Raw genomic sequence first — 16,183 nt, 5'->3', positions numbered from 1 at the left:
CGAACAATAGAATAAAAAAAGCATAAATGGAAAACAAATACATCCTTCAAAACCATATATACATAAAAAACATATCTCTATTTTTTCTTCACATTCCTTTGCAGCAGCAGTCGAAGTCAGGCGTAGGTGATCACTGCATACTCAGAGTTGGTGCTCATCTTGCGGCTGACCTCTCTGACCTGGGGAACATGCAGTCTGTCAGCTGAACGAGAGGCCTGCAGGTGACACCTCGGTTTATCTCCCCACCGCTGGAGGGGAAGAAGGATAAAAAAGACCCCTAATGTGTTTGTGCTATAAACAGAGTTTTTATACTTTCGCACTTTTTACTAGCTTTTATTTATTTATTTATTTACAGTTTTAGACTTTTTAAAATATACGTATATATGGGCAAGATTAATGGAAATCAGCACAGGTATTATAATAAAAACACAGAACGTTTTGAAAAAACTTGACTCAGTCTTGTAGACATTCAAAGTCTTAGTAATCAAAACCTCATCAGATAAGCTGTGATAACATTTTCTTTTTTACCAAACTAACAAATACTAAAACTTCCTTTATTTTTTTAATTTTAGTTATTTAGTTTTTCAAGTTTGTGTTTTTGAGTTAATTAAAGTTTGTTTGTTTGTTTTCACATCCACTTTTAGTTTTTAGTTAACCTTTAGTTAGATAAAATAACCCTGGTAATAGAAATACTGGTTGTAGGCTTTTCTGTTTTTTTCTTCTTCTAAATTATCAAAGCACATCTATACAAGGTAACCACTTAAAAGAAGGTAACCACTCAAAAAATTGCTTTGCACACATGCCTTACAATTACACGTAAATAAAAAAAAAGCCACAATTTGTTTAAAACCTTAAAAAATATTCTATTTTTGCTTTAGCTTTATTTATAGCATTCCTCACATATGAAATGAGTAAAAGAAACTTTTTGAACAAGTAAGATGAACACATGAACGTTTCTGATATAAAATGAATCTCATTGCTTATATATTCTGCAATTAGCAATTCAGAATCATGCACAGGTATGTGAGCTGCAGCACACTGCAAGTAGCTGGTAATAGAGCATGGGAAATAACATTTCGAGCTCAGTGAAACACAAGTAACAAACATGTTTACTACTTTGTCTCTCACCTCTTTTTGGTCTCCGGCTATCAGGTAGCCGACCTGAGTGAGTTCTGGTGTGCTGACACCACGGACAGTGATCATAATGTCAGCGTAAGGAACTTCAGTATCACTCTCATTATCTGGGTCAGAGAAAGCATTTGTTTCATTAGTTATTGTCTTTGTTTCTATAGGGTAGATGATGATAAGGTGTCATTCAAATGAAAAGTGTTGAGATTGTCTTACCTGGTGGAGGAATCCTCAAAGTCACCCTTTCACTTTGTGTTGACCCTGAGAAATAGGACAGGTATGAATAATAGAAGGAACAAAAATTGAAGCTCGTATTTGTCGCTTTTACATTTGATATTTAAAACTGTTTACCTTTTATCTGTAGCTGGGCTACATGTGGTGATTGTGGTAAGCTGAAAAGGAAAACATATAGCAAAAGGCCCAATAAAGAATATTGCAAGTCTAACATTTAAAGGTAATTGAAGTCAGATTTAAATAAAGAGAAGTTCTGAAATTGTACTCACTCCAATTTGGACACAGTAGGCTCCTCTGGAATATGAGATATTATCAATATAATGTTAAATAGTTATACGGACACAGTTGTGTATATTTTATCATTCAGAACTTTTTAAAGCTGGTGTATGTTCACAGTGTAGTATCTTGTGATCACCTTTACCGTTCCAGTTCTGTCTGTTCCGATTAAAACACAAGTATACAGCCAATGCTGCAAGAACCAGGGCTACAGCTACGGAAACTGTTGCCAAAACCTTAATTCCAGTAAATTCTCCTGTTAACATGGAAACAACAGTATTAACTTAGACTGAACTGGATCGAAAGGCAAACATTTACTTCTCCCTTCTCCATACAGATGTTAATAAGTAACAATGATTCTCTTTAAAAGTTTTCATAATATCCACTGTTTCAGAGTCCCATCTCACCTCCAGGGGAATTTGGCTTGGCAGGAAAAGATGCTGAAGAATGAAGAATGCAATATATTAAATGAAAGTCATGCTCAAAAATGTTCAGCTACAGCTATGAAAAATTTTGCATCTCTTCAAATCACAGCTTCTTACCATTTTTGTTGTAATTTTTTGGAGCATCTGTGTTTGGAAGACTTCTCTGAGCTGAAAAAAGGAAAAGTTAAAGTGAAATCCAATTTGCTTACCTCTTTATTGAGCAGCTGCACATATTTGCATAAACTAAAGTTTATCTACCTCGAAGCTGAAGCAAAAAGAGACGCTCTGTTTTTTGTTGAAGCTGAGGATCCTCTTTATCTACTGTGTAGCAAGTGTAGTTGTTTTTCAGATGTCCCGCGGACACATTGGTGAGACAAAGAAACACTGTGCAAAAGCTGCCTTCTCTAAACATCATGTGGCAGCCAAAGATGTCGAGCGCTTTACTCCAGTAGCCTTGAACGAATCCACTGGAGCAATTGTAAGTGCAATTTAATGTAACGGAGTCCCCCAACTCCACAGTCACTAAATCAATGGGTGTCTTCGTGTAAATACAGTTTACACAATCTGTGAAGAAAGGTAATAAATTTTTTTACCTCAAATAGCGCGCATTTGTCTAAATAAATGTGTTTGAAATATCTAAAGCCCAGGGCAATAACAAACATCATATAAACTTTACCTCGTGTCATCCAAAAAAAGAGTAAAGTGAGATAGATTGAGCTGTTCATTGCTGTTCTCTGTTTTTCTAATTTTCTCCTGCCTCAAAAGATGAAACTGGATCTGTTGTGCTCCTGTAGGCTGGTGATGCATGCACCTGCACAAACACACTTAAGTACCCACACACATGTTCCAACGCTTGAGTGAGGGTACAGGAAGTGGTAACCCAAAGATTACGTTGCTGTTTAAAAGTATTCATAACTTTCCATTTATTGCACCTGACATCCTGCAAAGTGCAGGCGCAAAAATGTCTGCAGATCCACTAGTCCTCACTGCACCCACAGAGGCTGCATTTGAATTTCCTTTTACACCGTAATTAAATAATTTAACCTAAAATTTTTACCTCGTGAAAATATAATTGGTCTTATGTGATTAAACATTTAATGTTTGGCAATGGAATTGATTTAATTTCATTTTTAATACCTTAAAAAAAAAACAGTTTCTTCTTTATTGCATCTTAATGACTTACAAGAGCAACATAAATAATTTAAATGATCCACCAGCAGAGACACCATCTAGGTGAACTTCAACGCGTCATGCATTATTGAAAGAAGCAGATATAGTTACCGAACATTACTGCACACTATTGTCAGCTGAAGCAACCACCTGGGAATCAGATTTCATGCACGTTTCACTTTTAGTGGCTGGGGGCCTCTCACTTTCAAGTCTTTAAACGATCACTCTGGGAGACTAACTCCGTTAAGTCTTTAACGTTAACTTAGTTGTTACCAACTTCTAAGTGATTCAGCAATAATGTGTTCATGGGAAATAATACACCTGCGCTGCTCTTTAGCTTTTGCTATCTTTTTACTGCGGACGGAGTCTGGAGTTTCTTCAGGTAAGCAACTCCTTTTTAAATATTGACAAATTAAACTAAGTAACTACCAAAACCACACTGACTACACGAGAATGTTCTATCTATTGTTCTAACAATAATTTATGTAACGCCTGAAGGGAGTGCAGACTACCCCCTCAGTGAGGAAACAGATGTGGATCAGTGTCCAGGAGGAAAATACTTCTTCAACCAGCTTTGCTTAGAGTGTCCCTCTGGTCATTTGTGAGTCATCAACTATTTTTGAACTGTTAGATCTGTATTCTTTCACTAATAAGAGAGTTTTCTATAAAATGGATAATAAATTATACAAATTATAAATTATTTTTGTTTTATAGCTGCTCTGGCAATTCGTCTGCACCGCAAAGATGCCCAGCAGGAACATTCAACATGTACACAGGGAAGAGCAGTATCACTGACTGCAAGGTAAGACATGTTAATGCAAAACAAAACAACAAAAACACTTCTGGCTTCATGCTTTGTTTTCAAATTAAGAGAAAATGCATGTTTCAACTACAGTATGATGACTTGTCATAGCAGAGCCCATAGAAGAGCCAAAGTGAAGACAAGTGACTGCAGAGCGATGCAGGAATTAATAATTAGTTACAAAGCTGTTTTGTTGTCATCATGTGTGCTCTTATTGCTCATTTCTTTATGTCGCAGCCTTGTTTCCCAGATCTCATCAGTTCAGAGGAACGAGTGGATTGTAAGCTGTGTCCTGCAGGCTTCTCATGTGATCCAACCATTGGGATTCTTTATTTATGCCCCCCAGGACAGCATTCGCCAGAGGGGGTCCTGCAGTGTCTGAGCTGTCCTGTGGATTCTGTCTGCACCTCGGGTTTCCCTTATAGGGTCAGACCTAATAATAGTGGATAAGAAGTTAAATCCTCCAACATTCTGTGCATTTGAGGCATTCTTTTTTTTTCTTCTCTTTTGTCAACATGTCTTATAGTGTGGACCTGGCAAGGAGCCCAATCCAGATCACACCGTGTGTAACGACTGTCCTCTGGGCTTTTATTCTACTATGTGTACGATCCAGTGTCTGCAGTGTCCAGCAGGTATAAAAGACAAACAAAACAAATCTTCTGCTCCCAAACATTTAAAGAAGTTTGATATAAATAGCTTTATTTACAACTAAAAAGTTCTCATAAAAATGTAAAAAAACACTTTTTTTCTTTGTTTCTTAGGAAGTTACTGTCCAGATAGTGGAATGTCTCAGCCACTTCCCTGTCCTCCTGGTTGGTCTTCTACACCTGGACAGGGTTACTGCAGCAGCTGTAATAACACATCCATACTGTGTGGTGGAGCTATAACCCCCCGCTGGAGCCAGCCAGTCCACAGAGCCAGTCAGTCCATCACCTGTCGACCAGGAACATACAAAGATGTGACAGAAGAGTTTGGTTGTATGGTCTGTCCATTAGGTGGGTGTTAAGTGCTGCATGTTATCATTCATCTTATAATTTCCTTTACTTACCAAAGAAATGTCAAATGTACCTGTGTTTTACCCCCGCAGGTCATTACTGTGTGGGAGGGGTAGCTATACCCTGTCCTGCAGGTACTTACGGCCCTAAAGAAGGCCTGCAGAGACTGAGAGACTGCACAATCTGTCCTGCAGGTAAAGGAATGGTGGCAAAGCATCTGGACAAGTGGTAAAATTGTTTGTCCATGTGCAAAAACTATATATGTGCAGAAGAGTATGTCTCATCATATCTATAACATACCTAACCCTTGGAAAGCAAATGTAATAGTTTATCTGGACTGTATGACTGTATAATATCCTCTTAAAATGTTCTTCTATGAAGAGTGTTATACATAGCATTGTATAAAAAATACTTTTTCTCTAGGGTTTTACTGTCTGGAAGGTACCTCACAGAGACCCACCTCCCAGTTCCTGTGCCCACAAGGCTATTACTGTGAAGAGGGCACTGCCACCCCGCAGGGGTCACCTTGCCCCACTGGCACAGCGGGGGAACAACTGGGTCAGACAAGTAGGGCAGGATGCAAGAGATGTAGGGAAGGACGCTTCTGTCCTGCAGGTAAGTCTCAGCATTAACAAACTGACTTCACTTGACAAAAATATTAAGATGTGTCCCAGAAAGTAACTATTTTCATAGTTGAAGAAATAAGATGAAATATAGATTTTAGAGTGTGTGTGCGTATCTGTAAACAGGGTCATCAAGTCCTGGTTTGCCCTGTGCTCGGGGTAGATACTGCCCTGCTGGTACTTTGGAAGAAGTTATATGTCCTCCAGGCACCTTCACCCCTCATCAAGGGGCGATAAGTGAGTTTAAGTATGCTATTATTATTATTAATACTAATTATAAGTATTATTATTATTATTACTGATTTATATATACACTATAGTAGACACAAAGCTCTGTTTTATATTTAGTAAGTCAAACTAAATATTTTCTTTTGAAATGAATTTATACTCCTTCACAAAAGCCCCAGCCTAATATGATATTATAGCGCTCTATCACAGCAAATCCCAGTGATTATATAAAAATATAGGTGTTGTTTATTGCAACAGATGGACACTGAGAGGGCAAATAGAAAAACATCTAATTTAGCAATATAAAAACAACTGCCGATGGCAAGCTGTAGCAGTGAGCCCAGTATAGAAAAATGATGGGTGACTGTAAAGAGAAACCTAACTATGTGCACAAGCAGTGAGTACAGCATAGGAATTTATGGAGCAGATTTACTGTTTGCCTTAATCCTGTAGTATCTTTGCCATGACAGTAGGATTTCCCCCCCCAGGTGTGAAAGACTGTCTCAAATGCCCTGCTGCCTTCTACTGTCCTGTGGGGACAAGTGACCCAGTGCCCTGTCCACCGGGCTCCTTCAACCCTTTAGAGGGTCAGGATGAGGTGGCTGATTGCAGAGAGTGCTATGCAGGAAAGGCCTGCACACAGGTAGCCCTGAGAGCCCCTGATGTAGACTGCATGCAAGGGTAAGTTGCAATCTCAAGATTAAAAAAATGTTGTTGTTTTATTCTTTTTTTAATCAAGCATGCTTTAGTGCTATTGTATTCTTATGTTTAGAGTACTGTAAATCTGACATAAGGGAGCCCTGTAACTTTTGCATTTAGCCACTGAGACATTGATTTTTATGTTGCTCCTTTTCAACCCACCTTGACATTGTTACTCTATGACTTTGATCAATTTGTCCGTATCTTGACAGGTTTGTGTGTCCTCCTGGGTCTTCAAAACCAAACGCGCCATCCAATGCGTGCCCACCGGGGACACTGAGCAATCGCACTGACCTAACTGACCGCTCACAGTGTCAGCAGTGTCCAGCACGATATGCCTGTCTTCGAGGTGACATTTCATATAGATGTTCAGATAACCTTTAAAAGTACTCTTTGATATTTCATAGTATCTGAAGATATGAATTCAGGTCAGGTTTTCATACAAAGCTCAATTATGTATACAACTGTATTACTATACTGTGTGAACTGAGTGTATATATTTGTGATATGAGACATTATATTTGGTTTCTGTTTTTCTAGACTTCAAATGCATTATGATTACGACTACACAACTGTTATAGTTTGCTAATCAGCCGGAATAAATGACATTCACATTACAGTAAATGTTTTAACTAAGAACTGATCATCACTGCTTCTTTTTAAAAGATGTCGCATTTAAACAACTAAAATCCACAAAAGTCATTATTAAAAAAAAGAAAAAAGAAGACGATGCAAAAGAAAATGCAAGTTTTGTCACATGTTGATATTTGTTTAATAACGTTGTCATATATTAGTGTCACCTTAATCTACTTGTCTGTGTTAATTCTTATTTGTCAGGAACTGGAGATATCCAGAGACCCCCACTTCTCTGCTTTCCTGGACATTATTGTCCTGCTGGAACTATGTTCCCCACCCAGTACAAATGTCCTGTGGGTACATGGAGCGGTCACAGTGGATTGGAGGCTGAAAGTGAGTGCCAGCCATGTCCACATGGCTGGTACTGTTTGGCTGGTTCAGGAGCGCCATCAGGTCGATGCAGCTCTGGACACTACTGTCCTGAAGGTAAACATGAATATGTTATATATGTATATATGTGTGTGTGTGTTAAAAAAGCTAACATTCTTTATCCTTTATGAGCATTGCATGCTCTTAGAGATAAATACAGGTTTCCATGTGAAATTAATTTCGTAGAATGAGATTTGTTTTCTCTACCCGAGCTGTATTCATGAGTCATTCGTGTTGATATAATCATGTCGATATTGCATCACCAGGGACTGCATATGGCACGCAGTTTCCTTGCCCTGAGGGCACCTACAGCATCCAAATGGGTAACAGACGCAGAGATGACTGCTTGATATGTCCCGAGGGCTCGTTCTGTCAGCAGGGCACCTCCAAACCTTCACCTTGCCCACCGTAAGCAGTGATTGTGTGTCAGTCATAAAGAAAAATGTGAGAATGATGACGATATGGATTTTTGTTAGCATTAAGCTGGTTTAATGAGTGTGATTTAGTGTATTGCCCTGCATCTCCAGCTCTACATTTCGCCGTCTGAAAGGAGGTCGGAGGCTCGAGGACTGCTCTTCTTGCCCTGCTGGCTATTTTTGTCCCCACTCAGCCACTGTCAGCCCCAGAGTGTGTGGAGCTGGCAGCTACTCTGTAAGATCTTAACTATAAAACATCCAATGTGACTGGACCCCTGACAGAACCTCTGGAAACTAAAGCCTTTGTATTCTCATCCTTCAGTAGCTGTTTTGATTGTCCTATTTTTAGATTTCCCACCCACATGATATCGTCTTGCATTGCTCACTTAGTAACGTATATCAGTAAATGTCAGGTAGAGGAGTTTTTGAAGTCAATTTCTTTCATAAATCAATATTTTGCTCGCAATATTGAAGCACTGTCAGTGTTTTTCCAGCATCTTCCAAATTAGATCCCCCTCTCCTTTGCGTTTTCAACGTCTATTTTGCTGTATCCCTCCCCCATACTGGTTGATATCTTTAACTTCAGCTTTCTTTCTTCACGTTCTCTTGTGTGTAGGATGAGGGATCTGCAGAGTGTTCTCCATGCCTGCAGGGCCACTTCTGCAGTAATGAGACCACTAGTGAGGAAGCCATGCTAAGTGTCATGGTGTGCCCTCCAGGTTTTCTCTGCTCTCAGGGTTTGGCCAGAGACCCCCAGCGATCAGCCACCCTCTGTCCTCGAGGTTTCTTCTGCCCCGGAGGAGGCATTGTGAGTCACAGACTGATAAATTCAGGAGAGACTTAAAAAAAAATTAAAGTTATGTACTTATGTTTTCATATTTGGACACATTTGACCTCTTAAACTACATTTAGTCTTTACTCACAGGATCCCAATCCCATTCCTTGCCCCAATGGCACCTACAGTGAATTTCCTGGCTTGCGTGATGCCAGTGAGTGTATCCAGTGTCCTGAGGGGAAGTATTGTTACTCCCAACAACCTAAGGAGCAGCCTATTACCAGGCCTGTAAGACCATAGATTTTTTTATGATCAGAAAGACAGCATTACCATTACCAATTATAGTCAGTTTGTTAATACTGTTCACAAGTTTCTACCTAATAGTGATTTTAGATGAAGACTGCATGTTCAAAGCAAGTACCATAACCACTATTATGTTGTCCTTTTTTTTCTTTTTTCTTTTTCTTTTTCTTTTTTTTTTTTTTTTCCCTATTATGACTATTATGTTGTCCTATATTAAGACAGAGGAGTGTCCCGATGGCCACTATTGCCCCGCTGGGACCGGTTACCCCTTCACATACCCCTGCCAAGCTGGCAAATACAGAAACAACACACTTGGTCAAAGTGGAGAGGCATGTATTTTGTGTCCATCCAGGCATTACTGTAGCAGCCCAGGAACTCACACTCCTTCAGTATGTCCACAAGTAAGAATAAGACTTTTAAAAAACTGTTTTGCTGTATGGGTGAGACAGTTTTTAAGTGTGCTTGCATCTGTTTATGTAAAATACACCAGAGGCACAAATGGCTCCTTTTCCCCTTCTGTGCCTCCGTTCAGGGGTTTTACTGTCCAGACGGCACTTCTGTTCCTGAACCTTGTCCTGAAGGAACCTACAGTTCTCGCTCTGCTCTTAGTGATAGGTCTGAATGCACCCCTTGTGGCGGAGGCCAGTATTGCACTGGAGTGGGACTTTCAGAGCCCTCTGGAAGCTGCAGAGATCGTTTTTACTGCAGAGAGGGAGCCAAGTCTGCTGTATGCTAATGTTATTACAGTCATTTATTCTGTATTTATTCAGGGTATACCAATAATTTTCTTTACTTGTTGGGATCAACAAATACAAATACAACACATAACAACTTTATGTTGTAGGATTTCATTACGCGGCAGTAAGTTTTTGGCCTCTCTTCACTCTTATTGCCAGACTCCTGTCGATGGACCAACTGGAGGTCTGTGTCCGGCAGGAAGTTACTGTCCTTTAGCCTCGCCCTCTCCTCTCCCCTGTCCTTCTGGCACTTTCAGCAACAGCACTGGCCTCAGCAGACCTGAGGAGTGTACTAGCTGTCCGCCAGGGTAATCCTATCGATTTGTTTTGGAGGACTATGTACAGCTGAAACCTCTACTCCATGAGTCAGTGTGTTTCTCTCCCTGTCAGTTTTTATTGTGCAGGTTCTAACAACACGTCACCATCAGCCCCTTGTTTTCCTGGTTTCTACTGCACTGGTGGCTCAGCGTCACCTGTTCAGAATGAAGCAGAGGAAGGGCATTACACTTCAAAAGGGGCAGCCAGGGCAGAGCCATGTCCTCTTGGTTATTTTCAGCCGGTAGGATATACTACATGCCAAGTGCTGCTACACTGAGCCTGTATTTCTTTATGATTGGATGATAGGCTAATGGTATATTAAGGGTTATTTCTTTTGTCTGTGCTCGGCAGCGTCGAGGTGCACAGTCATGTTTGGAGTGTCAGGGAGGCAGATTGTGTAACCACACAGGCTTGTCCCAGCCACCTCTGTGTCCCACAGGACACTACTGTCCTCTAAGATCCACTGTTGCTCACCCATGTCCTTCAGTGAGTACCTTTATGTTCTCATGTGGTGTGAAATTGTGGATGTGTCATTGTAGAGTGTCAGTGTTCGCTGCACGTTTTACTTCATCACTCTGTCTTCATGATTTTGAATTTCCTCCCATAAATCCCACCCTATTAAAATGATTCCATGTGATTATTATTCAGGGCTCTTACTCTGACCAGCCTGGTGGTGATGCTGTGCAGCATTGCCGGCCATGTGACGCAGGCTTGTTCTGTAGCAGAAGTGGTCTTTCTGAACCTCAGGGTCTCTGTGACCCAGGACACTACTGCACCTCTGGAGCTTCCACTGCCTCACCAGTAAGATTTAATGAATAATAACTTTATTTACTATGTGGTAATATTATCTTATTTGAAAAGGATCAGATGATTTTTTTTGTTGGAGATTAACAGAAAACTGTAATTCTATAAAGGCATTTTAAGTAGTAGCTCATCTCAGAATGAGTTATTTGTTTTTGGGACAGTAGCTGTATTTGCAGACTCATTAAGAATTACAGTTTCCTTATTTTACAGGTACTGAAATATTATATCATATATTTATTGTCATGCTTTTATTGGTTTACGGTCTTTTCAGACACTGGTCTCAAATGTCTTTATATTTACCATATCGATTTCCGAAGAGTTTCAAATGGCGAAATATTTGACTTTTTTCTTCTTCTACGGGCTTGTTGTTGAGTTATGCTTATAATTCACTTTTGCTCAAGTGAAGCAATTTGTCAGCATGGTGCAGTATATGAGCGGGGGAAGGAGCACAGAAAAGGAAAAACTGAAGGCAATTAAAGAGGTGGAAATGTCCTGGTTTTTAAGTTGAACGTGTCTGCTTTAGTGTCGTGCAGTTGATTTGATGGCAGCTATTCATTTTCCACACACTTTGACTGCTAATTTCATTTGATATGAGCATGAATCTAAAGGCCTGTTTAGTTTGAATTGCATTAGTTAAATAAATAACCCAAGTGCTTTTTGGATAGGCTGCTGATAGTGCGTAGGAAATTAATGACAGCTTCCAACTCGAACAGCCCACAGCTTTAACTTTTAAACTTCTGACTAGAACAGTCAGATGATCAAACTTCTTTGTATTCCAAAGCTAATTTCTTCAAACTGCTTCTTTGGTTCAACACTAAAACACCCCAAAGATATTTACTATTATTAAGGACTATTTAGAAAATTGTTGCCGATTAATTGCTCTCAGTCACCTTATAATTACCCCATCACTCTCACAGGTTGCTGTGGCGTCTGGCGGTGTCTGTCCTGCAGGCTACATCTGTCCACAAGGAACCAAGTACCCACAGCAGCACCCATGTCCTGTGGGAACCTGGAGTAACACAGTGGGAGCCCAAACCTGGTCCTCTTGTTTATCCTGCCCCCCAGGACTCTACTGTAACAGTACTGGACTCAGCCAGCCTTCTGAAATTTGTGATATAGGTAATGAAGTGCCAGCAGTGCCTGATGTGATCTGTGTATATCTGTCATTGCCATAGTGTCTATCACTAAAATAAGCAGAAAAACAGAAACTGGTTGGATGAAACGCTCTCCAGTGTTTAAGAAGTCACTAAACCTTTGCATCTTCTGATTTATAGGATATTATTGTTCTGGAGGGGCAGTGGTTTCAGCGCCCTCTGATGGTGTGACAGGTGACATTTGTCCACTTGGATATTATTGTCCAATGGGCTCAGCATCTCCTCTTCTCTGCCCTGATGGGACTTACTCAAACACAACAGGTATAAAAATATAATTAAACACAAATAAATCATATTTGTGATTTTAAATGCAGATGTTACTTCACTATTAAATTATTCTCTTTTGTTTAAAGGGGCAGAAATGTGCGATGACTGCCCCATAGGAACATATTGCCTATCTGGAGAAGGTGTCCAGCCGTGTCCGGTGGGACACTATTGTCTTGGTGGTGGCGTTGAAGGTATACTACCCTGCCCACCTGGTACATACAGTCCTCAGTTTGGTCTCAGTCAAGTGGAGCAGTGCCTCCTTTGTCCAGCAGGTGAGAGTATTGTAACATGCTTTTTTTTTTAAACTGCCTGAATGATACTGGGAATCTGTGGATACAGTGGTTAGCTGAATTAGATTTTAATATATTAACTTGTCATTTATGAACTGGGGTTTTTAAAGCTAATTGCTATAATTAAGAGATAATGGCAGAATGACTTACCACATTTAATTACCTAAACAAGGAGTAATTTATGACGTGATTCAATAAATGCTTCTAATTATTACCACTGCAGTGAAGTTTTCTTTTCTCTGCTTCAATTACAGGCTTCTATTGTGAGGATTGGGGTCTGTTTGAACCCTCTGGGCCTTGTCAGGCCGGTTACTACTGCATAGCTGGTACACCAAATCTATTATACAGCGTGTTCAGTGCCTTTGTGCTGTTAAACCGACTTTCACAGCTAAAATGTGACCAAAATGTGCAACATTTCCAGGCGTGAACTTTCAGAACCCCGATGGCAACTTCAGCACAGGAGTAGGAGGAGCATGCCCGAAGGGAAGTTACTGTCCTGAGGGCACCAGTCTGCCTATGCCTTGTCCGCCAGGGACCTTCTCTACTAGGTGTGTTGGTCAAAATATTACACACACTATTATACCATGGACCTGTAAATGTTTATGCGCATTTGTGTTTACATTTGTATGGTTGCAGTCTTCATCTGGTGGACACCTCTGGCTGTAGTCCATGTCCAGCGGGTCACTTCTGTGGCACTGCAGGTCTTACTCGTCCATCTGGTCCATGTCAGACTGGATTCTACTGTCCAGGGGGAGACACAACAAGCGCAGGTTTTCTTGATTCAGCTTATGCAATTCCATGTCAGCACAGCTATAATTAATCAATGTTGTTAATTCATGCTTTACATGAATTAAAACTCCTGTAAAGCAGAGCTAATGTATAATGTGTGAATATAAATGTTATGAATAGGCTTTAGAGAGAAGAGAAACAGATGCTGATAAATACAGGAAACTAGAATGTGTGAGGGTGTTTTGTTGAATGAGCGATTACTGAATTAATCATGCGTTATCACGAGATTTATCACATTAATTTCAGTACATTTCCACATCTAATTGGTTTTTCTTCTCCAGGCGCAAAAGGAGGGCTTTGCCCAACTGCTCATTACTGCCCTGAGGGTAGTGCTAGCCCATTGCCCTGCCCTGCTGGAACATACAACAACCTCACAGGCCAGTCAGTGTGTTCCCGCTGCCCTGCTGGGTACTACTGTCCAGAAAGGACCGCCAATTTTTCCAAGTTTCCCTGTCCACCTGGATTCTACTGCCCTGATGGTACAATCACCCCAAAACTGTGGTCATGGTTATGATTCTTTATTAGAATGAATGATTAGTAAAAGTTCAGCTTAGTCTGAAAAGAAGCAGAGTGTGAGCTTCGTATTGAACTGAAAGCTGGTTTCAGCTTCAGTAAGCTATTGTCCCCAGCTTTAATAATAGAAAAGAAGTTGCACACTTGTTTATATCTAATTGCATTACATGTGTAGGAACTAAGCATGCCACCCAGTTTCCCTGTCCACGTGGATACTACAACCCAGAGCCCATGACGCAGAGTCTGGACAGCTGCCTGCCTTGTCCTCCAGGACACTACTGTGAGAAGGAAAGGCTGACCAAAGTGTCTGGAAAATGCAAAGCTGGTCAGTAACATTGTCTTTGTTCATTTGTTCCAAAGATACAATCACAGCTTGCAGCCTAGTTTCTCAGTGTCAGGACTTTGTCCTCTGTGCCAGCGTACGTGTCTCCGGGGCCCAGCAAAACAGTCTGGAAGATTTTAGAGTAGGGAACAAAGAGTGCACATGAAACACGAAACATCACAGCTCAACACCAGTCACACTTCAGCAACAACAACGGCTTTTAAATAATTCTCTGTGTATTATTTATTTATGTGCAAAGATGCAAATGAACTTCAACACATCAGACACATAATGCACACGTGATAGACTGATGTGGAAGCCTGAGTAACTGGTTTATTAAGACTTTTCTTAACAATGTCTCATCTCTGCCACCTTGCTCTGTATCGCCATCTGTTGAGTATACATATATATATATATATGTATATATGTATATGTATATGTATATGTGTATATGTATATGTATATATGTATATATGTATATGTATGTGTATATGTATATGTATATATGTATATGTATATGTGTATATGTATATGTATATATGTATATATGTATATGTATGTGTATATGTATATGTATATATGTATATGTATATATATATATGTATATGTATATATGTATATATATATATATATATATATATATATATATATATATATATATATATATATATATATATATATATATATATATATATATATATATATATACAAGAAGGCATCGGTGGGCAAGGGACGAAAACAGGGCGTTGTTGGAATGCTACTACGCAAGTAACCCCGGCGGAAGGGGCTACATGAATAGGATGAGGGACCTATGGATTCTTCGATACCCAACATCCACAATGACGGCGAAACAACTAGTAGCTCAGTGTTCCAACATTCGAAAGAAGGGACTGCTCTCACAGCTAGAGATTGACGAGGTACAACACAAATGCTACGGCAAGGAGGAGTCAGGACGCCAGGTCAGGGGGGAGATATCATCACCCCCACCCGAGATTGGGTACATAGCCCCAAGTGCGATAGGAGAAGGATCGTTGAGTGCGAGAGGAACTGACCTGAAAAATAGGATCATGGCCAAGCTTGAAACCTGGATCCCCCGTAGCCGGTTACCAAGATTACGTGAAGTACCCGCAGAAGGTCTGCTAGATGATGTTAATGCAGCACTACGGGCAATACCTACAACCACGATTACCGACACTAACAAGCTGATCTACAATACGGCAGCAGTGATCAGTGAGATGCTTGGCTACAAGTTGAACAGCCACAAGGGGCAGTACCCTCCATGGAGAAGGAGGCTAGAGGGCAAGATCAAAGTAGCACGGAGGGAGGTTAGCCAACTAACAGAGTTGCAGAAAGGTGCGACAAATAAGGTGCCTAAGAAATACAGCAAGCTGTCCATACCTGAGGCCTTGGAAACTGCCAAGCAAAGACTCACAGCCTTGGCCAGCCGCTTGAGGAGGTACACCAGAGAGATAGAAGGCAGGAGAATAAACCAGCTGTTCTCCACAGAACCAGCAAAGGTGTACTCTCAGTGGCAAGGGAACAATAAGAGAACAGCACCACCAAGGCTGGAGACGGAGCAATACTGGAAGAGCATATGGGAGAAGGATGCAACCCATAACGGCAATGCTCAGTGGCTAGTGGATCTGAGGGCAGACCACAGCGACCTCCCTGAACAGGGTCCAGTAACCATCACAGTGGCAGATATCCAAGAAAGGGTCTCCAGTATGAAGAGTTGGACAGCACCAGGGCCCGACATGGTTCACGCCTACTGGCTGAAGAAGCTGACTGCACTCCACGAGCGTCTGGCAGCACAAATGAACCAGCTGCTAGTTAACGAGAGACACCCGGAATGGCTAACTGAAGGCCGGACGGTCCTGATCCCCAAGGACCCCAAGAAGGGACCGGTCCCC

At 40.8% G+C, this 16,183-nt stretch overlaps 3 protein-coding genes across 3 annotated transcripts in view; 2 read left to right on the top strand and 1 right to left on the bottom strand.

Moving 5' to 3' along the window:
• Positions 1–12: 12 nt before the first annotated feature.
• On the bottom strand, positions 13–2,475 carry LOC308401571 (uncharacterized protein; the record flags this gene model as incomplete). Its single annotated transcript, XM_080889845.1, has 9 exons — positions 13–248; positions 1,129–1,241; positions 1,345–1,389; positions 1,480–1,520; positions 1,632–1,656; positions 1,784–1,894; positions 2,046–2,078; positions 2,181–2,231; positions 2,322–2,475. The coding sequence occupies 9 exons, from the start codon at positions 2,473–2,475 to the stop codon at positions 117–119; spliced, it is 705 nt and encodes a 234-aa protein (XP_080745971.1). The 3' UTR covers positions 13–116.
• Positions 2,476–3,999: 1,524 nt separating this feature from the next.
• LOC308401570 (uncharacterized protein) lies at positions 4,000–14,419 on the top strand (the record flags this gene model as incomplete). The annotated part of the gene is made up of 29 exons (XM_080889844.1): positions 4,000–4,035; positions 4,273–4,461; positions 4,562–4,667; positions 4,797–5,030; positions 5,123–5,224; positions 5,454–5,645; positions 5,780–5,890; positions 6,370–6,562; positions 6,793–6,929; positions 7,418–7,642; positions 7,852–7,993; positions 8,113–8,236; positions 8,618–8,809; positions 8,927–9,064; positions 9,298–9,480; positions 9,612–9,806; positions 9,976–10,124; positions 10,207–10,375; positions 10,486–10,620; positions 10,783–10,935; positions 11,856–12,057; positions 12,213–12,353; positions 12,446–12,631; positions 12,904–12,975; positions 13,071–13,197; positions 13,286–13,419; positions 13,720–13,917; positions 14,127–14,276; positions 14,370–14,419. 29 exons carry the CDS (start codon positions 4,000–4,002, stop codon positions 14,417–14,419), a joined length of 4,365 nt encoding a protein of 1,454 aa, XP_080745970.1.
• LOC308401180 (uncharacterized protein) overlaps positions 14,191–16,183 on the top strand; it is a 48,239-nt gene continuing 46,246 nt past the window's right edge. The window contains exon 1 of the mRNA XM_080889302.1: positions 14,191–14,276. The gene's annotated coding sequence lies outside the window, so the exon portion shown is untranslated. The remainder of the gene's footprint in view (positions 14,277–16,183) is intronic.

This window comes from Rhamphochromis sp. 'chilingali' (genome assembly GCF_963969265.1).
Source record: "Rhamphochromis sp. 'chilingali' genome assembly, chromosome: 8".
Classification (NCBI taxonomy): domain Eukaryota; kingdom Metazoa; phylum Chordata; class Actinopteri; order Cichliformes; family Cichlidae; genus Rhamphochromis; species Rhamphochromis sp. 'chilingali'.
This window is presented reverse-complemented; position numbering and strand designations above follow the sequence as displayed.